Consider the following 22,733-nt stretch of genomic DNA (forward strand, 5'->3'; position numbering starts at 1 on the left):
TTTCTTGTTTGGATTCCTACTTTTTGATACCCTAAATACTATCAAATTCACATGTTTAGAAAATTTAAATAATTTAGACATGTAAAATTACTAATTTTAAACTCCTAAATTTTATATAAATTTTTAAAAATAGAATACCAATAAACAATTTTTCTTTTAAAAAAAGTTACATACATTTTCTTTGTTCTCTTGAACATATCTACTCCCATATTCACACTAACTTTATACTCCCAATAACATGCAGTTACGTCATTCGACATGTCTCTCCATCTTTATCATCCTTTATATTTCTTCTTCAATTTCTAAAAAACAAATTTAATATTGCACATCTATTCCCACGTTCTCACTAATTTCAAAGGAAGTCAATCACTCAAAACTCAATTGAGAATGAATGAACATATCATTTGTTTTTAAGAAATTTCATTATATTTCTTTTGCTTTCTCTTTGTCTTTATTTCTCTAATTACTCTATTGCCTTCATAAAGGTAGGCACTGCATCTTTAAATCTCTCATATTATAAATTTCTCTCATCTTAATTTGTTCATTTTTTAAGGTATTCTCATGACACTCCTAAGTGAGCAACTATGTAAACTTCAAATTTGGATAAATGGAAAAGGAAAAATTACAATTTATCCACTGTGGTTTGCCCGAAATTCAACTTACTTACCTGTTATTTGAATTTTGACACTTTACTTACCTAATGTCATTTTCGTTAGGGGTCCGTAACCTAGCTCCACATTTGTCATAAGACTAACACCTTTTAAACCAAAAACAAAACATAAAACGAATCAAACACTCTCCCTAAACAAAACCTCACAAGAGCTCACTATTTCAAAATATTGACCATAGAGACTTAGATTGAGTTACTTAGACCGTTGACTTTTCATTAAACCAAATAGTAAATGTTTATATATATGGTAACTTATTATAGCATATAAATAATTTAGAAAAGAGCTATACACTTGAGTTGTTGAAAACCTTCCATCTATCCAACAGCTAAGTTGTAATTATGTGAAAAATAGATTTCTTCAATTTACTTAAACAAGAATTAAAATAAAATATGATATTTGAATAAAAATATCCAACATCTAAATTGTAATTTGCCCAATGAAAATAACATTAAGGGTCTGTTTGAGATTCGCTTATTTTACTGAAATTGAAAACTTTTTGCTGAAAGTACTATAGATAAATGTAAAAGTTAGCTGAAATAATACAGTGAGACCTATGAATAGTATCAAAAAGTGTAGTGAAACCCATGAATAGTAGCAAAAATAAGCTGAATGGTAAAATAAGTTGACAAAATTAATCATGCCAAACAGACACTAAAAGAGCCTCATTGTAAGGGTAAAGCATGTATGATGAAGATAGTTTAAATAATATATATACATGAATAGTTTTATAAAGTATCATGTAATGAGTTGGAAAAGATATTTCTAAGTATGTTTGGAACTAATCTTTGTCCATTCTAAAAAAAGGAAAAAAAAAATTGCACAAGCAAGCGAATACCTTTTTTTTTTTTTTGAAGAAAGAAGAGCAAGCAAATACTCTAAGAATGAGTTTGGATTGCACTGAAAACTAAAAGAGAAAGCATTTAGCGTTTTTTTGTGGGTTTTGTGCACTATTTGCGAGACTTTTAAGTACAGAAAAATATAAATGTTAAGTTAAAATTGAGTCCCACGATATTATTCACACATTTAAAATTTATTTTATTAAAGTGTTTTCAATTTCCAGTAAATATTCAAACGGGTCCTAAAACTTAAAAAAATTGCCACTTGAGTTGACTATATATATGTAAACGTGTGGTTGAGTTGACTATATATATAAATATATATATATATATATATATATATTTATATTCACATTCGAACCGCGTTTTCGATTGTTGAGAGAACTGAGGAAGGTTCAGTGAAAAAAGGAAAAAAGAACTGAGGAAGGTAAAATAGAAGTTTGCAAAAAAATTTCGCCCTTCTTCATCAACCAACTGGTTTTAAAAAAGAAAAAGAAAAAGGAAAATCAAATACTGGTGAAAAGTATTAAAATCATTCAAGCTGTACAAAATCTAATTATTGAAAAAAAGAGAAAAAGTTGGGAAAAAAAAATGAAATTTGGAGAGGCGTTCACGGAGTACCTGCATGGAGAACAGGACAGGTTCTTGGAAAAATGTGGGCATGTCGAATATAACACTCTCAAGAAAGTACTCAACACCTGTCGGAGCTGCAACGCTTTACGTCACTCTTGCACTTCTGATTCTTCTGGCTGCCAATGCCAATCTTGCCCATGTAAGTTTTTTTTTTTTTTTTTTTTTTTTTTTTTTTTTTTTTTTTTTTTTTCTCTTATAGAAAAATCCTTGTTCAATAATGGGTTAGCTCTCCAATCTAAGCGATAGGGAAATGGTGATGAAAAGTTGCTTTTGATGAAGCAAATAACAGTGAAAGGTCAATTCTGTATTCTAATTTCTAAATAATTATAAGAATCATGGGTTCACTCCAATCCAAGTTGAGTTTTTAGTTTTTGAGGAAAGGACTAAGAAATGTTAGTTTTAAATGGAGTCAACTGTCATAGGACATTAGGAAATTTCTTAAGTATTTGAAAAGTTTATATTATTGTCTTATTTAATTAATTTTTTTAAATTGTACTAAATGTGAAATAATTTCTGCTTAAGAGTATCTGAAGGATGAAGGAAGAGGAATTTTTTGTAGGATTATTACATTCCCATTTGTGAGAATTCTGCATAAGGCTTAATCGAGACCTATAATATATATATTTTTTGTTTGTGCCATGATTGATTTTTTTGCTTCTTTGACATACTCTCAAAGTTATGAAGCTTTGTGGAATTTGTAGTGTGTGGTCAGAAGTTCTTTTATATATATATATATATATATATAAAATTTTTGTTTGTGCCATGATTGATTTTTTTGCTTCTTTGACATACTCTAAAAGTTATGAAGCTTTGTGGAATTTGTAGTGTGTGATCAGAAGTTCTTTTCTGAGTTGATGAAGGAAGCTTCACAAATAGCTGGATGCTTTAGCTCAAGAGTCAGGCATCTCCTTCATCTTCATGTTGCTACTGGAATGCAAAGATATGTATTGAACTTGCGTCGTTGTTTCAGGAATGATCAGCAAGCCATGGTACTAGAAGGATGGATGCTGATTGAATATGCTCTCATGAATGCGATTGCGATCAGAAAGATTCTTAAGAAGTATGACAAAGTATGCCCCCAATTTGTCTTTATCTACTAATTAGACTTACTGATTTTGTTGATATTTTTTCTGTATCAAACAATGATTTCGGTGATTTTAATGTTCTATTTTAGATTCATGGATCTGTAAATGGAAGGAATTTCAAATCCAAGTTGCGGGCTGAACATGTTGAGCTTTTGCAATCACCTTGGCTTATAGAATTGGGCGCCTTTTACTTGAATTCTAATGGATCAGATAATGGAGACTTAAAGGAGTTTGCTAGTAACTTTTCCTGTGATTTCAATGTGAACCCACCTGTAATGACATTGATGCTTCCACATCTGATAAAGCTAGAATTTGATCTGACTTGTGCTATTTGCTTGGTGAGATCTTACTTTCAGTCATACTGCAAAGAAAACAAAATTTTGGATTTTGTATGTGTTCTCTTATGTCTATTTAATTACACTGTTACAGGATATTGTTTTTAATCCGTATGCTTTGAGTTGTGGTCATCTTTTCTGTAAGTCCTGTGCTTGTTCATCTGCTTCTGTGTTTCTCTTGGAAGGCCTTAGAGCGGCAAGTCCAAAGTCGAAGTGTCCAATATGCAGAGAGGTTTGTATTTAGTATATGAAGAAATTGGGCAGCACTAATTGATATAAAAAAACACGCCTTTCTATGTCATTTATGTCTTGTCTTGTATTTATTTATTTTATCTGGGAAATGAAAAAAATTGATATTTTAAATTACAATTTGGCATTCCACTTTATGCAAACATATAAACTTGATCTTATTATACAATTGGTTGGGCCTTCTCACTTGCTTTCTCCATTTTAATAACAGATGCTTTCTCAGTTAAAGTTCGTGATTTACTTTCTTAAAAAGTACATTTGTAGTAAATGAGCAAACTTCCATAGCACATGTTGAAATTTAAACAATTGGTTTCTAGTTTTTTTCTAGCTAATAACAAATTGAAATACGAAATTGTAGTTAGGTAATTCCGGTATGCTCAGACATTCCAGTTGGCTGGTGCAAGTTTGTGTTTTGAAAAAACATGTTAATAAACATAATCACTTTGTTATAAAATTGATAGAGCCTTGTCCTTTAACTTTCTCCTATCTTTCTGCCGCTTTTTTAATCATTGGATGCTTTCCTACCTATAATTCATGATTTCCTCTCTTTTAAAAAAAAAGTATATTTCTAGTAAAGGAGCAGAGTTCTAGAGCGGGTGTTGAATAGCCTACATGTGAAAATTTATTAAAGATCTCCAAAAGTGAGTTGTGAATTTTGAATTATGTGGTGGATTTTTCTTTGTGGTGCAAGTTTATATTCTGTACTTAAACATGCTGAAGTTTAACTTACATGGATTTGATAAAATATCATCCTTACAATCTTTCTTGAGTTTATCTTCTTTAGAAAACTAGTTGAAAGTTCTGATGCTAAATTTGCTTTTGAATGTCTCTCTCTCTCTCTTGAAAAAAATATAAAATTTATGTCACTGTTAACCTCTAATGTTTATTTTGATATGCAAATTGTTAGATCTAAACAAAACGAAGATTTAATGTTTGAGTCATTTACTTGATCTCTTTCTTAAAATGCTCTGGTGCAGGTTGGAGTATATGCAAAAGCAGTGCACATGTTAGAACTGGATATCCTCTTAAAAAGAAGGTAAAGAGATGTAAGCCTCCTTTCGTTGTATAAGAAAACGTTATCATTATTGACCCTCGAAAGTTCTTACAGGTGCAAAGACTATTGGAAGGAGAGACTAACTGCGGAACGTGCTGAGATGTTGGCTCAATCTAAGTTGCATTGGGCCAAGTATGCATATGGGTATTGACTGTGTGTTTATCTGATAAAACAAGAAAATTCATGTAGTACTAAACAATTGTGGATATGGCTGTAGCTTGGAGCCTAGCAGCATCTTCAGTCAGGTTTACTTGTGAGCAGCTTGTGAAAATGCTTTACTTTAACATTTGAGGAAGACATCTATTTTTTCCTGGTTACCAAATTGATATGGTATGAAAACACTGCAATTGATGGTTGCTTGATATATGATTTTGAGTGTATCTGACATGTAATAATGATTTGGTGTAATCTGAGGAAGACACTCCATCTCCACCATCCCAGATTTTGTTTTGAATCCTACTGGAGGAGAAGGGGCTTCTTCATCTTACTCTGTTCCTTAAGTTCTTAATACAAATATTTCAGTTATTCATAAAAAATTAAAAAGAAATAAATAAAAAGATTTGGTGTGAGCATGGTTTTCTTGGTTTGTTTCCCATCGGTCCTTTCAAAGAATTATGCTTATTTAATATGCTATCATAGTCCAATACGCTGTTAGAACCTCATTCCCTCTCCTTAAGGTGTGTATGTGTTTGTTTCTTAAAAAAAAGAGTGCAATGTGCTGTGATCAACATGCCATTGCAGATTTTGGTGCTTGACATGAGTAGGTATGTAGAATTCTTCTACCACCGTAAACAAATTCACAATTTTTGCTACAACTTGGCAAACTGAGATGATACCCATTACTTTTTATTCACCAATCATAATCAATCATGTGGAAGAGTTGAAGCAAAAATTGTGCATTTTTTTCGTGGTACGAGATTTGAGGTATGTTTGATCAAGAGGAGTGTAACCTTATAATCTTATCATTAATTTCTTGTTGGAATTCTTTCTTTTCTTCGCGACATGGATCATAACTCATAAAGTTTGAATCTGGGTGGGGGTCCTTTTTGCTTTTTATTTAGGGTTTGGCTTACTTCCAATAAAAATTTAACAAGATATCTCCTTTTGTTTTAAATAGAAGCTGTCACATCACTCACTAATAAACCAACGGTGGAGATTAAAACTCAATGCCACCTCATTAAAATTTTAAGCAAAAACTAACAGAGCCCACCCAAGACTAACGTTGCTGCTTCTGCTCACACTCGCGATAACCTTTTTTTTTTTTTTTTTAACATCATTGACTCTTTAGTAGCAAAACTCAGCGCCAAAATACATAAATAGCAATAAGAAAAATATGTTTTTTTGCCCAAGTTCTCCCTCTATTTTTATTTATTTTTCCTTTTTCCAGCCTGTCGGCCAAATCAGATTTTAGAACTATTTGGTATAATATTTAGAAAAAAGAGTGAAGAAGAAGAAGAAATTTCTTTGCAAATTGTCAGAGTGTCAGAGTATCAGAAAAGGTATTTCCATCTTTACTTTTGATTTCTTATTCAATCCTATGTTTATGAGATGTCAAAATAATTATAAGATTAAGTTTAGGCTAAATATTATTAAATTTGTGGGTTTTTCTGTCATTATTAATAAATTTAGGCAAATAATGTATAAGATTACAAAAGTTCTGCCACCATTCATTCATTTATTTTCATTTTTCAGTGGTAATTCACATTTCTTGTACATTCTGATTTATATTTAATTGTTACATGGAAGAGGAAAACAATGATGATAGTCAAAAGTTGGATACTGATTATATTCCAAAACTTGGCATTAAATTTGGTTCTGAACAAGAGGCATAGGGCTTCTATAATGAGTGTGGAAGAATGATTGGATTTAGTATTCGTAAAGAATGGTGCAAGAAAAGAAAAAAAGACGGTGTGGTGACTTCAAGAAAGTTTACTTGTTGTAAAGAGGGAAATAAAGCCCCATGGGAGAGAGATGGTGAAAATAAGTATGAACGAGCTGAAACAAGGACAGGTTGCAATGCTCATATGATAATTCGGCTTGATAAAAAGAAGGGGAAATATTTTATACATAGCCTTGAGCTCAACTAGAATCATATTCTCCATATTCCACAAAGTGCCCACATGATGCCATCCCAGTGAAAGGTCTCAAAAGCACAAGCAATGGAAATTGATTTGGCTTATGATAGTGGTATAAAATTGAAGGATTCATATGAGTTCATGGCCAGGCAAGTTGGTGGTAGAGATGCTCTTGGTTACACCAAGCAAGATCAAAAGAATTACCATTATAGTAAATGGAAAAAAGAACAGAAATGTGGTAAGGCAGGGAGTTTATTTAAATACTTTCAGAAACAAAGGAAAGAGAATCCTTCCTATTATTATGCAGTACAGTTAGATGCTTCAAAACTAATAACAAATATTTTTTGGGCAGATGCGCAAATGATTGTTGATTATAAGTTATTTGGAGATGTAGTTTCTTTTGATACAACGTACAGAATTAATAAGGCGTATCGACCCCTTGCAATGTTTGTTGGGTTTAATCATCATAGAGAGTCTGTGATATTTGGGGATGCCCTTTTATATGATGAAACTATTGATACATTTCAGTGGCTGTTTGAAGCAATGTCTGGGAAGAAACCAAATACAATTTTTACTGATCAAGATCCAGCAATGGCAAAAGCCGTCTCATTGGTGATGCCAAATACTTATCATCGATTATGTAAATGGCATTTAATGCAAAATGCTCTGAAGCGTGTCAACCATTTATTATGAGGTGAGAAAGAATTTAGAAGTGATCTCGATGCATGTTTAAAAATTTGGGAAGAGGAGGAAGAGTTTTTTAGTGTTTGGGATGCTATATTTCATAAGTACAATGCTTTTGACAATTCTTGGCTTCAAAGTACGTTTGAAGTGAAAGAGGAATGGGCTAAAGCATATGTCAAGATGTCATTTTTTGCAAGAATGATTACAACTCAATTGAGTGGGAGTATAAACTCTGATTTGAAGGATTATTTACAGTTAGACTATGATATCATAAAATTCTTCATACATTTTGAGAGACTACTTAATGCTAAACGTTACAAGGAGTTGAAGGTTGAGTACAATTTAAGGCAAAAGTTGCCAAAAGTTAAGATTGCATCACCTATGTTGATTCAAGCAGCACATATTTATACACCTAAATTATTTTTGAAGTTTCAAGAGCAATATGAAGAGTTCCAATTAGCTTTTGTGAAGGAGCATGTTGAAAGAAATGCAACTCATGAGTATATAGTTTCAATATATGGTAAACCAAAAGATCGTTGAGTAATTTGGAATCCTTTTGAAAAGATTGTTTCATGTAGTTGTAGAAAGTTTGAAAGAGGTGGAATTTTGTGTAGTCATACTTTAATAATTCTTGATGTTATGGATATTAAGGTTCTTCCAGAGAAATACATCCTTAAGAGATGGACAAAAGATGAAAAAAATGAGATTGTGCAAAACTTTAATGGACGTGATATCAAAGCTGACATCAATTTGGAAGTTACAACTCAATATAAGTTTTGGGGTCCAATGTATGTCAAGCTTATCACTCGAGCAAGTGAATGTGAGGAAGCATACGAGCTAGCATTGGGAAGCTATAATGAGTTGAGCAAAAAAATTGATGATATCCTTAGAAAAATATCTAATCCCTGTCAAGTTGATATTAACCAAGAAAATTCATCAGACGAGATGACGACCATTTTTACTAAGGGCTCAAGAAGAAGAAGCAAGGTCGTAAAGGAAGATGCTGGATTAAAATTTGTCTTAAAAAGCCCAAAAAGAAGAGAAAAAGGAAGCATTCATCAACCCATACAAACAAATTAGTGTTTACAAGTACTAGTCTCGCCATTATAATTTTTAACATTTATATTGCTTCACAAATATTCTAGGTTCTTTATTTAATGACATATTAATTTACTAAACATTACACATTACATAGGATAAGCATTTATCTTCATCTATGCAAGTTAATAGGGCCAGTAGTTATAATCCCCTGCCATACACAGATCATTCAGTTCAGGTAACTTCATCTATGTTGTTTAATCTTTTTTCCCCCTTCATTTTAGGTGATTTTGTTTTCATAAATTGTACACTATTATTGATCACTAATTTATATAGGATTTGTACATTCCTCTTTTTTCAAGTGTTGGTGAACCTTGTAATCCTTCGTCATTATCTCAGGTACCATTGTATTAGAGTTTACTTTGAGTGCATAAATTAAGAATTACTTGAATTTTATTTGATAACGACTAGTTTTATACTATAAGATTAATCATAATTTTTAACTATTATGTTTCTACTATATACAGGGAAAGAGTATTAGAAATGATCAAGAACAAAGTTCATTTGGAACTTTTGAGAATTTAGTAAATTTTATGGTAAGAAAAGAAATGAAGAATTTTTAAGAGACTTATGTGGATTTTCTAATAGTAAATATTTGGCTAATAGTTGTAATGTGTCAAGCAGGAATGACAAATCCTCATGTTCCTCTTCCATGTTCTAAGAATCCTAGTGATCTTGAAGGGGATGATATTAGTTCATTTCTTACAAAGTTTACAACTGATAAAATTGAAGCTTTTTTTTACCTATCTCTGAATGGATGCAACAAATTCTTAGTTTTGAATGATTGTAAATAACCACTGTTTTTAATTGTTGGAGCTAACAACTTATGCTACTTTTTTTTTCTTTTTTTTCTTTTTTTTGGAGCTTGAAGATTATAATTGTGGAACTCATAGTTTATGCTATTTTTTTTGCAGCTCAAAGTTTGTAATGGTCTAAGTTCTTTTTATCTTTAATGCTACTTTGTACTCTTTTAGCAAACAGTTTATGCAAATTAGAAGAATAGTATGTTGCTATGCTATTGGCTTGGAGGAAGAATATATATATATATATATATATTAATTTATGTTGTTGCTGTTATAAAATCTCTAATAGGTGCTTGGTGCAATGCTATAGCTATTGCATAACTGATGCAATGTTGTAGTTGCTTCAGTTTGCTAGTTGGCCCTAGCATTATTCCTTCAAATACAATGCTTCCTTCATAGTATATGCTAGTTGGCCCTAGCCCTATTTGAAATTCTTTGGAAACTTTTCTCAAGCACTTGGCATATATTTTTTTAAACCCAAAATAAAAACTATCCATTCAAAGAGCACGCCTCCTCATTACAAACAATTAAGGTAGTCATCATGAAAAACTACAAAATTACAAGACTATCCATTCAAAATTACTGTAAATAATCTTTTTTTTTTTTTATATATAGGTGAAAAGTTCAAAATTTATGTAAATAATCCTTCAAATTAGAGTTTATACTCTCACTCAATTGAGTTGTAGTAATTCCTGCAAAAAATGAGATCTTCACATATGCTTTAGCCCAGTTCTAAAATTTGATTAGGCAAGCTGGAAAAAAGAAAAATAAATAAAAAGAGAGGGAGAACTTGGGCGGGCTCTGTTAATGTGAGCTTAGCGTGAGCAAAAGCAGCAGCGTTAGTCTTGGTGGGCTCTGTTAGTTTTTGATTAAAATTTAATGAGGTGGCATTGAGTTTTAATCTCCATCGTTGGTTTATTAGTGAGTGATGTAACACCTTCTGTTTAAAACAAAAGAAGATATCCTGTTAAATTTTTACTGGAGGTAAGCTAGACCCTTTTATTTAAAGGGCAAGACTTAAGTACAGCACTTAGCTTAGGTTCCTCTTTTAAGATTTTGCCATGTGGATTTTTTCTCATGGGATGTGTAAAGTTGTGATTTCCAACTATATTGTGTTGGCTTAATTCCGTGCCAAATTTAATTGTAATTTCTTCAATAATTTTCCCTGTATGTATGTGGGTTTAATTGTAAGGTATAAGTGTGAGAGATTGGTGAAGAATCAAGCTTCAAAAGTTAAACAAGTGGATTTCACGATTGGCTCGCGAGTATTTCACGAGAAGCAACCTGCGAAAAAGCCACATGTAGAGCACATGACTGGAAGATGAAGAATCATGCCAAGCTGTCAATTTCACGACTGTCTCGCGGGAAGAGCCTACACGTGAAGAACCTGCGAAAGTCTCTGTTTGGCAAAAAGTTGTGTTTTGCTTTTCTAAGTCTTTACCCACACTATATCTACCCTATTTATCCGCAAAGTGTAAGGAGTGCTTTTCAAAGAAAAAACCTTAGAAAATATACTTGAGAGTTAGAGATTATTATACCCACAATCATCTACACAGGTTGCTAGCCCAAACACTTACCACACCCATTCTGAGTGTAAAGTGAGATTTTGGTGCTGCCGGGAAGCATTGTAAGAAGCCATTCATTGGTGGATGCAATCGGGCTGAATTGTGAGATTCGAAAAACTAAAGAAGATAAGATTTCGAGAAGTCTGTTGGTAATAGGAGCTTGGAGGGCTCAAGTACATGGGGTAAAGCAGGCTTGAAGGGTCTTTTGTTATTTGTGTACTCCAACTTTATTCTCTAGTGGATCGATTTCGACTTGGAGGGTCGCGAAGAGGTTTTTCGCCGAGTTCTTCGGTCTCCTCTTCAATAATACGTCTCGGTGTTATCTTGTGTTTGCATATCTCTTCCTTACTCTTTAAGCTTTCATTTTATTGCTGATGATGGATGAATATGGCTTAGAGTAGTGTTATCGGTTCATTGCGCTTATTTACTCTTGTTCTGCACTTAGTCTAATTTAGAATAAAAACAATCTAGCCGTAATTTTTATTTGAGGGTCTGAACAAGCTCTTGTATTTTAGCACAAATCCAAGCTTTCAGGATGGAAGTGTATTTTTTAATTAAGTAGCCACATAACTGAATTTTAAGAGGGAAACCTAGGAAACAACACTTAAAATACTGTGCCTAAATTTTGTCCTTATTTAAAGACAGTGGGAGTAATTCTAAATTTTATAATCAACTCCAAAACTATATTCTTATAATAAAACAGAAATATCAGTTTTATGATGGGACCAAAAGTGAAAAAGTAAAGTTGCATTAATTGAAAAAGGGGATACTCTATTTACTCACAGAAGAAAAGGCAAATATAATATTGGCTTTAGCATTGTCATGATAAACAAGGAAGGATTGAAGACTAAACACGTGACCGTTCAGCTTAACTAAGGAAGTGAAGTTCGGGTATAGTTCTTCATGATCTTTGAAGAAGCTTTGCTAGTAGGTAGGAAAATTCTTGAGAAAGGCATTTGTGGTAGAGTTGGAAACGAAAGTTCAATTTAGAATTTGGATTTTGGAAAGATACTTGGCTGCCACAACTACATACTTCCAAACCCATTAGCACACCCAAATGTACATCACATCTAGCATAGTTCAAGAAGCTAAAAGATGAAAACATTAATACTGGAAATAACACAAAGAGAAACTGAATAATACTTCTGAATATTATTAATTTAAAAAGAAAAATTACACAACACTATTTGGACTGAGGTGCGGCACTCGCTCTCTTTAAGGAGATTCAAGCCCTTGGTTGGCTAAATTTTGTAACCGGTGTAAACCTTCTCTGACTTGTCTCTCTTAGGATACAACAGCCCAATAAGTGTCGTATGGTTAGAACAACATCTGTACAAAGTGTTCAAGCCCAAAGCTCCACTAGAAAGAACACCCTTATTTGAGGGTCTGAATAAGCTCTTGTGTTTTAGCACAAATCCAAGCTTTCAAGATGGAAGTGTATTTTTTAATTAAATAGCCACATGACTGAATTTTAAGAGGGAAACCTAACAAACAGCACCTAAAATACTATACCTAAGTTTTATCCTTATTTAAAGGCAATGGGAGTAATTCTGAATTTTATAATCAACTCCAAAACTATACTCTTATAATAAAACATAAATATCATTTTATGGTAGGACCAAAAGTGAAAAAAGTAAAGCTGCATTAGTTGAAAGGGGGATACTCTATTTACTCACAGAAGAAAAGGCAAATATAATATTGGCTTTAACCTTGTCATGATAAACAAGGAAGGATTGAAGACTAAACACATGACTGTTTAGCTTAACTAAGGAAGTGAAGTTCGGGTATAGTTCTTCATGGTCATTGAAGAAGCTTTGCTAGTAGGTAGGAAAATTCTTGAGAAAGGCATTTGTGGTAGAGTTGGAAACAAAAGTTCAATTTAGAATTTGGACTTTGGAAAGATACTTGGCCACCACAACTACATACTTCCAAATCCATTAGCACACCCAAATGTACATCACATCTAGCATGGTTCAAGAAGCTAAAAAGATGAAAACGTTAATAATTGGAAAGAGCAACTAGTTAGAGAAAATTTTGGGTATGAAAATATGTTTTATTTTTCTTATAACTAGTGTGGGAAGGAAGATTTGGATTCAAGTTCTCCTCGTTAGAAAGGAATTTGAATTTCAACATTTGACAATCAAGGGGATGCACACGAGAGGAGATATAACAAACAAGTAAAAGCGTTGACTTTGAGCTTGTTGGTGCAAACACAATAATAATGGAAATAATACAAAGAGAAACTGAATAATACTTCTGAATATTATTAATTTAAAGAGAAAAATTACATAACATTATTTGGACTGAGGCGCACCTCCACCCTTCACCTCCTCCTTGTGCACATATCTATTCTAATATCTAAGTCAATTCATATTAACCCATTAATCACCACAATTAAAAGGAATAAAATAGGCTCTCTCCTTTTCAATGCGAAATTAAACATTTTCACTAATTCTTTATTTTTCATATTTACTCTCACATCTTTGCAATTATGTTGTAATATTTATTCATTTTAATTAATTAATATTAAAATGCTCCAACAGAGCTTAACTTAAGTGACATCAATATATTTAGGTTACAAATATGAGATTTCTTTCTTTTTTTCTTTTTTCTTTTTTTGAGAAGAAAGAAATAGGATATTTGGACTTCAATATTTTAGGGATGAGGGAATGTCGGTAATTATACAATACTCTAAAAAGTACAATAATGATTTACTCTATTCTCTTACATAATAATAGATCACACTATTGTATTGTATTATTAGAGTACTAGTATGTAACCGGTGCTTAAATTGTAGTAGTGCTATTGATGTTAATTTAGGTTATTAAACATATAGGACATAATTTGACTATGACATTTGGAGGTACTAATATAATTTTTCCTTACAATTTTCGTGATATTGGTTACACCAAGTTTCTCATTACATTGCTATTACATATATTATTTTGAAAATCACTATTGGATATTACATATATAATATCAATTCACAATTATTGTCTATAAAATTATACTAAATACAACATAAAATAAAATAATAAGTTTGTCAAATAGTATCTTCTAAATTGAATGAGGATAGTTGCATGGGATCGTTCAGCTCAATTATAGTTTGTTACGTTCAATATCTTCGCATACAAAATATCTGAATAAAAACAATATAAAAAAAAAAAAATGCTCATTAGTTCTGAGAAAAAATAACAGCAAAAATTTAAACACTTGAATTTATATAGAAATCTAACAAAAGCAAAATCCAATTTTGATTCTAATTGAATTTTCTCTAAACTTTGGTTTAGAAAAACAAATATATACTATCTAGTTAGTAATAGACTGTACATAGTCATGGTATATTATATAAACTAACTTGTAACCCTTAAAAGTTATCATGACTTTTGAGTGGAGTTGTGATGTGTCTTTGTGTTAGAACCCCTTTCCCTCTCTCTTGTGTGTGTGTGTATGTTTGTTTCTCAAAAAAAAAAAAAAAAAAGAATGGGTAATTGTCCCACATTGCTTAAAAGAGTGTGTTGTGTGTAGTATAACTTGTCCCACCCTCCCTTAAAAGTTATCATGGCTTTTGAGTGGAGTTGTGGTGTGCTTTTGTATTAAAACCCCTTTCCCTCTCCCTTGTGTGTACGTGTGTTTGTTTATCAAAAAAAAAAAAAAAAACTTATAACCCTATGCATATGCATGAATATACTTAAAAGATATTCATTAAGATGCATAGTATAATTCTTACATATATAATTTAAATATTATTGATAGTCATTCTTATATTTTTTTTAACTTTTTAAAAAGACTTGTAAAAATATTATTAGCAAGAAAATATAAATTTGTCATTTATTAAAAAAAAGAAAAATTATGTTCATTAATTCTAAACTCTTTGGTTTTTGTATGCAATAACTTACTTGAATGGGTATTTATGATGTGGTCTCATATTTAATTCAAAAATTAAGAAATAAAACTTTATCTAAAAATAAATAATTTAGGACACATGACGCAAAATTGGATTTCAATTGTAGAATCTAATTGGATTTCTTCTAAGCTTTTCCTATTAAAATCATTCAAACTCTCTCTTCCTCTAATTTTATATATAGAGTTAGATATATTATTAGATTTTCTATGGTTTATTTATATTGGGCTCCTCATTTTCTATACTAAATTAACTCATTTTTGGCAAAAAAAACTTAGATTAGATGGAACACATGGCGCAAAATTAGACTCTAATTGAATTTAAATTTAAAATCTAATTGAATTTTTTCTCAGCTTTACATATATATATATATATATATATTTATATATATATATACTAGTCACAAACTCGTGCGATGCACGGGAAAGCTTTGCATAGATGTATAATTTAATTATGTTTGTCTTGAATTGAAACAAACATAATATTGGCTATTAAAAATGAAAAAAAAAAAAAAATCTTTAAGAAAAGTCCTATTAAGAATTATCAAGATAACCGATGCAATTAAATACTTATATAGATGTTTATATGGCTACATATGCACTTCATAGATGAAATAAAACTAAAAAAGAAATATTAATGTAGCAGCTCATATGAAAGCCAACCATAATTAGTATTACTATTGCTAAACCCTCTAATTTTTTCCCAAGTACTCTTTAATCCAAATTTTATTGAGTTGTTTAAAAAGTTTAGAAATAAAGCCTTCAAGAGATGTAACAAAACATCATTGAATTGATTGAACAAAAAACGATTTTAAGTATTTGTACATCCAAGACCCCATGGCTGCTTCCACATATTCAGAATGCAAAGGTAGAAGTAGAATAACATCATTGAATAGTAATCAATTAGATAATGAAATTGCAGTTAATATGATCTCACAAAGTATAGAACTTGAAGAAAGCAAATCTTCAATATAAGGTGTATCATTAGTCTATCAAATATCAAAAGAATGAAAATTAGACAATCTTAAGCTAAACTATGGTCTTTCAATCAAATGAATGATATAGTCATAATTATAAAGAGAGAGAAGTAAACCTAAATAATGTAGATCAATAATAGTGTAGAAATGATCTAATTAATGGTTTTATACTAAATATTTATTTATTTTTTGTTTAATAGACATAAGTAAAAAGTAATTAAATTTAAATTTCTTTATTACTAATTTTTTAATTTTTTAGAGATAATTACAACTTGCTGCTAATTTCGCAACTCAAATTATTTAATTTTAAATGCTAAGAAAAGAATGAGGCAATCCAAACTCGGCAGTAGCCTTTAAAGTTATTACAGATCTTTTATTCAACCATCAAAGATTTTATCAGTTGAGTTAATTGAAACTCAAGGTAAATAATTAAAATTATTTTAGTAATAGGAGGGGGTAAAAATAAATTGGTTCCTAAAAAAAAAAAAAAAAAAAAAAGAGCGAAGTACAGAGCAAAAAATGATGATATAAATAGTAAGAAGTGTTTTGCTAGCAAACAAAGAAAACCACGTCAAGTGTCAAAATACACTTTTTGGGAACTGGAAAGAAACGAATGAAATGTTATTGTCCTAAAAAAAACTAATGAAATGGTAAAACTAACAAATAAAATTGTAAATATATTGAAGTGGGTGAAAGCTGGTGGCCAGAACACGTAAGCCAGACTCATGGTAGGAGTTGGAGCAATCCAACAAATTGTAACGTGAAAAAAGAAACCTTCGACAGATTCATAACTCATAAGTAAAAAACGGTAAAAGGGATAAAGAAGTAAGGACGAAGAAGAAGGAAGAAAGAAAAATCAAACTAAATAGTGAGTCTGGATGCCGAATACTAAGGAGTCAGAGAAAGAGAGCAAGAAATGGGTCTCCTTTCATGGTCAACTCCAACCCTCCAATGTAAGTTTGTTTTTTCTATTTTTAAATGACAAAGAGGCAAAACTGAAGCCTTTTTTTTTAAGATAATTGTTCAAAAAAATTTCGTATACATCCTGGGTTTTTTGAACGCCCATTTATTTATTTGTTTGTTTTTGGTGTGGGATATACAAAGTTTATCACTATAGGATAAGAATCTTATCTTTAAAAAAAATTATAGGGACAGTTTGGGGGGCCAAATTTGTTTATGCGTTGGTTTGGATTTTGTATGGGTATAATTTGACATTTTATTTTATGAGAGAATATATTCTAGAATGATTAGAAGTGTAAAAAGGCGTTATAAAATGAGAAGTGCAAACCTTTTTTTTTTTAGATAATTGTTCCTACTTAAACAAAAAAAAAAAAAAAAAAAAAAAAAAAAAACCTTTCTATCTCAATTGTATCTTAATTTACATAGCTCATTTCTTTTTTCTTTTTTAATAAAGAAATATAAACAGTCTTCTAACTCTCTTTTTTTAATCACCATCACCAACCATTTGTAAAATTTGATGAGGATTATGCAATTTGTAGTTGGTTTTTGTTGAATTTGGGTAGGTTACTTTTGTTAATCCTTATTCAAGATTATAAATGACTTTGAAGTGTTTTTCTTTATTTTCATATTTCCTTATCATTATCTTTTCTCTTTTTTTTTTCCCTATATGATATGCGTTTGTTCATTAAAGCTTACCGTAGAACTTTGTTAAAAAAAAAAAAAAAAATTGATTACAATATGACTGCGCGTTATTTATTTATTCATTTATTTAAATAACTATGCAATTTGGACAAGTATTAAACTGTATTACGTTACTATTAACCAAAAAAGATGAACATATTAATTATATTGTGATGACGTTGAGAATTGTCACCAATAAGTCACACCGTACTCACGAGTCAACGAACCTGCACAACAAGAACAAACGGAAGAAAAACCCTTAGAGAGCACCGGTGTGGTGCCGGCCAAAAGCTCTCCGAAGGTTAAGTCAGAATTCGTCCCTTGAGTTTTTTAGAGGCGTTAGAGAGGGTCAATTTTTCTTACCTTGATTTGCGTGAATATTACTCCTTTTTATAGTGGTAGAGAGTTGCTTTTCTTCTTAACCTCCAGATCTTTCCAATGTGGGACTTTGATACAATTTCCCTTATTGGATCTTAGGGCTTTTCTAGGCAAATAGAGATTTCGGATCATGGGCCCTTACCATGTCTGTGCGATGGGCCTTCAGAGCGCGTGGGCCCATCTTTACAAAGGCCAAACAGTGCCCATCCGTCAGGCCCATTAAGATAAGCCCATCAGACTAAATTTTACTATCTTCAGTTGCCCCCTTCACCCCAATGGTCCGTCTGCTTTTAGGTCAAAGGACCAATGGGGTGACGATTCTAATGTATGGGCGTGACGGGTATTTTGATGACGGAGTGGGATTCGCGAAACAGAAGGTTGAAAATGTTTGACGGATCCAACCGTCAGATAGGACGACGGTTTCATATGGATTTAACCGTCAGACATGATGACGGGTATCTTGCCATTTTAGACGGATTAATAGAGTCGACGGTTACAAACTGTTGATGCGAGCAGACAGGTTGTCAGCATTTATTAGCATGCCACGTGTCAATCTCTGAATGGCCGTTGTATAGGATCGAAGCGTCGCTTCGTCTTCCGTGCATCTCCTATATATATGAGGCGTCTAAATCTCTCATTTTCGCATTTCCAAACAGAAAACGTCTGTCAGAGAGAACCGTCAACCTTGTCAGAGCAATCCGTCGAGTACCGGTAACCACCAATTACCACAACCGTCACCCGTTCTGCGCCAGGTGTGGTAAGTATTTACTTCAATTTCTTCAAGTTACATTTTCGTCCAAGTATTGTTGTTAGGCTTACTATACCCGTCAATGTTTTTAAACCCGTCAAGTCTTAGGTTTCATCATTAATTGTAGGAAATGTCTAGCGCGTCAAGTAACCAATCGGTGGTTCGTGACGGGACGGAATACGAGAGTGTATACCCGTCCGGTCATAAAGACCAAGATAGTCCAGGCGAAGATAGGAGTCCGTCTGCATCCTCTTCGTCCTCAACAAGTGAGGATGTGGAGATAATTGAAATAGGGGGTCCTGCTGACGACGGGAATAAAGCACTGGAGTCCGTTGTGGGTGCTGATGGACTAAGGCAGTTCATCATGTTACCAGAGTGGACAGTGCATAGGTTCACGTCCGTCATCCGGGAGAGACACTTCAGTACCTTTAGAACCAATTTTCAGATACCAGATTACATTCCAATCCGTCTCCCCTACGTGTCGGAGAAATGTTATTATGACGGGGTAGAAGGCGTTGGAGTGTACGAGCAGGTGTTGAAGGCTGGACTTCGGTTCCCGCTCTCTACACTCCATAGAGAACTCTTACATTACCTGGGACTGTCCGTCACCCAGATTTCTCCGAACGCCTGGAGGGTCTTCATAGCAATGGAGATTCTTTATGGTGCATGGTCAGACGGAGAAAGGAGATTGACGGTCCGTGAATTTCTTCACTGTTACCGTCCAGATGAGATTGACAGATCAAGGGGGTTGTACCGTTTTGCTAGTCGAAGTCCCCTGTTGAAGATTATCTTTGAGACCCCAGACTCAAATAGAGACTGGAAGAGTCGCTACTTCTTCCTGGAGGGTGACAGATGGATGAACCGTCCAGGAGAGACGGAGTACATGCCCGTCGATACAACTTGGGGAATAATAAACCAATTACGTATATATCCGTCTTACTTGTCCTTTTTTACATATCCGTACACTTTTATGTGCGTATTTTGACCGTCTGTCTTTGCAGGTAGACAGCGTCCGCAGATTAGCCTCGAGGAATTTAGTTTCCTTGAAGAGATTTGCAGAAAAACTAGGCCAGAGGAAAGGACCTGGGCTAAGTTAGTGAATCCAAAGACAATACACTGGTATTGTGACGGTCCAGAACCTACCCGTGAGGCCATTGCATACGACGAAAGAATACACAAACGTGAGTCCGTCTACTTTTACCCTTGAAATTGAAATTTTATTTTTGAAAAAATATCATCATCCGTCCTGTATTGCAGAAATGGACGACGCCAAGAGAAGGGCAATGATAAAATCTCTAGCCGTCGAGCAAAAGAAGACGGGTGAGATCGTTGTTCCCAGTGTGCCGGGGTCATCGGGTAAGAGGAAGCAGCCACCAAAGTCCGACCGTCCACTCAAGCAGCCAAAGGTGTCAATGGAGCCCGTGGTGGGCTTGATGGCTGAGGGCCCTAAGGCCGTCACCCAAGTTAAACAAGGGGCCGGTAAGGGCCTAATGCATGCTCCACCCGTCAGCGAGGAGAAGCCCCCTCCCCTTCTCCGTGAGGACTCGAAGTTCGCTTTGGAGAAGCTTACGTCCATACTTTCTGCAGAGGATTATGAGGATCTTGGGAATCATTCGACGGAGGTGATGGGGGAGACGGGGTTATTTGCCGTCGGACAGGTAACTTTCCTTATCCTTCAGTTTATGTCCGTCCACTCCCTAGTTTCATTTTTGACACTTCTAATTTTGTCTATTTCAGTCCTTGGTTATGATGAAGGGCTTGATGGACCGCTGCCTCAACCGTGAAGCGGCTCTGGAACGGGTACGGTCAAAACTTGGGCAGACGGAAGAGGAGCTTAGCCAGCTGCACAAGTGGAAGGCCACGATGGAGCAGAAGTTCGAACTCTCTGAGAAGACGAGAGAAGAACTTGAACAGAGGACGGAGGAGGCTGGGAAGGCCTTGAAGGTTAAAGCAGACGAGGTGAAGGATCTGAAGAAAAAACTCCGTCATGCAAGGGATGACGCCGTCAGCGAATATCGCAACTCCGAGTCTTTGCTGAAGGAGCTGGCAGGATCGTTCCTTCAAGGCTTCGACGATTCGCTCCGTCAGGTGAAGAAGGCCTACCCAGATCTGGACTTGTCCATGATAACACTAACTGATCAAGGTCAGACGTCTGCTCTACCCGTCGCCTCCGAAAATACGGAGGATCTCTTTGGAGAAGAGGCAGCTCAGGGTGACGGAGAGTCCGCTATGCCGAATGAGGTCGCTGTTGTCGACCCCAATAAAGCAGAGTAACCCATATAATTGTTGATGAGGATCCGTCTCCCTTTTTATGTATTGTTAATAATTTGTAGACGGTTTGGTTGAAGTTTCATTTGTACTGAACAATGCTTTTCATTCATTGTCTTTTCGTGATCTGTATCCGTTAAGGATTTTCTCCGTCTACTTTTATTTTGAATTTTAATTTGCACAAGCTCGTCTGTTGATCCGTCCACTTATAAGCTAAACTATTGAAGCTGACTTATATCGTCATGTTGTCCGTCCACCTTGTGGGCGTTTTAGAGCCGTCTGCTTTATGTACGTACGTAATTTATTCACCGTTTTTGCTATACCGTCCATTTTACAAACACGTAGTATTACTAAACGTTTTGTAGGTCCGTCCGCTTTTCGGACATGTAGAATTATTCACCGTTTTAGGTGCGTAAATATCTCTAATTTTAATTACGGTGATCCGTTCGCTTTGAGACTGATACCGTCTAAATTATGGACTTGTATAATTATCACCGTCTTGGTGATCCGTCCACTTTATGGACATGTAGAATTATTAAACGTTTTGGGTGATCCGTCCACTTTGAGGAGTACACCGTCCAATTTGTGGAAGTGTTGAATTGCGGTGATCCGTCCACTTTGTGGCGGATACACCGTCTAATTTATGGACTTGCATAATTCTCACCGTCTTTGTGATCCGTCCACTTTGTGGAGGCTACACCGTCCAATTTGTGGACTTGTATAACTACTCACCGTTTTTGGTGATCCGTCCACATTATGACGCATATACCGTCCACTTTCCGGACTTGTAGAATTTACTCACCGTTTTGGGTGATCCGCCCACTTTGTGGACTTGTATTATTCTCACCGTCTATGTGATCCGTCCACTTTATGGACTTGTAGAATTTCTCACCGTTTTGGGTGATCCGTCCACTTTTGGACTTGTATTATTCTCACCGTTTTGGTGATCCGTCCACTTTATGGACATGTAGAATTCTCACCGTTTTGGTGATCCGTCCACTTTGCGGACATGTATTGAATTCTCACCGTTTTGGTGATCCGTCTACTTTGTGGACATGTAGAATTCTCACCGTTTTGGTGATCCGTCCACATTATGGACTTTAAACTAGCATTCGTTAAGTTCGAGGACAATTGTAGTGACATCAAAGTAGAAGAAGATTATAATGGTATCTAATTGCGTAAAGGTAAAGTGCCTGCCCCCTTGGGCTTAAAAAAGGCACGACAGGATTGTAGCAAGAGAAACACATGTTAAAGAAAAAACTTATAAATAGTTATAATAAAAAGCCAAATGGAAAATTTGGTTGCTGTTCGCCGTGTTACTATCACTGGTAGTATTTCCTCAAATGCTCCGCATTCCATGGATGCGGTAGCTTCTCCCCCTCCGTAGTCTCCAAGTGGTATGTTCCTTTCCTTTTCCATGCCGTGACTCGGTAAGGTCCTTCCCAGTTGGGGCCGAGCTTTCCCTGTGTAGGGTCTCTAGCTGCACCCATGACCCTCCTGAGTACGAGGTCTCCTACTTGGAAGTCTCTGTGTCGGACCCGGGAGTTGTAATGTCTGGCCATGCGTTCCTGGTATCTTGCGATCCTTTGCTCCGCTGCCGACCTTACCTCATCTATCAGGTCCAGCTGTAGCCTCATTGATTCGTCGTTCCTGCCTTCGTCATGGTTGTGAACCCTGTAACTTGTGAGGCCAACTTCTGCGGGGATGACCGCCTCATTCCCGTATGTCAG

General features: G+C 34.3%; 2 protein-coding genes across 2 annotated transcripts; both read left to right on the plus strand.

The window, feature by feature from the left end:
* The first annotated feature begins 1,890 nt into the window (after positions 1–1,890).
* LOC115992345 (probable E3 ubiquitin-protein ligase BAH1-like) lies at positions 1,891–5,350 on the plus strand. The gene is made up of 6 exons (XM_031116527.1): positions 1,891–2,279; positions 2,966–3,210; positions 3,315–3,563; positions 3,655–3,792; positions 4,787–4,845; positions 4,918–5,350. The coding sequence occupies exons 1-6, from the start codon at positions 2,099–2,101 to the stop codon at positions 5,012–5,014; spliced, it is 969 nt and encodes a 322-aa protein (XP_030972387.1). The 5' UTR covers positions 1,891–2,098; the 3' UTR covers positions 5,015–5,350.
* A 13,343-nt stretch (positions 5,351–18,693) lies between these two features.
* On the plus strand, positions 18,694–21,285 carry LOC115989515. Its single transcript, XM_031113209.1, has 4 exons — positions 18,694–18,744; positions 19,737–19,916; positions 19,993–20,393; positions 20,473–21,285. The coding sequence occupies exons 3-4, from the start codon at positions 19,995–19,997 to the stop codon at positions 21,007–21,009; spliced, it is 936 nt and encodes a 311-aa protein (XP_030969069.1). The 5' UTR covers positions 18,694–18,744; positions 19,737–19,916; positions 19,993–19,994; the 3' UTR covers positions 21,010–21,285.
* Positions 21,286–22,733: the final 1,448 nt, after the last annotated feature.

Source organism: Quercus lobata, chromosome 5 (assembly GCF_001633185.2).
Source record: "Quercus lobata isolate SW786 chromosome 5, ValleyOak3.0 Primary Assembly, whole genome shotgun sequence".
NCBI classification, from domain to species: domain Eukaryota; kingdom Viridiplantae; phylum Streptophyta; class Magnoliopsida; order Fagales; family Fagaceae; genus Quercus; species Quercus lobata.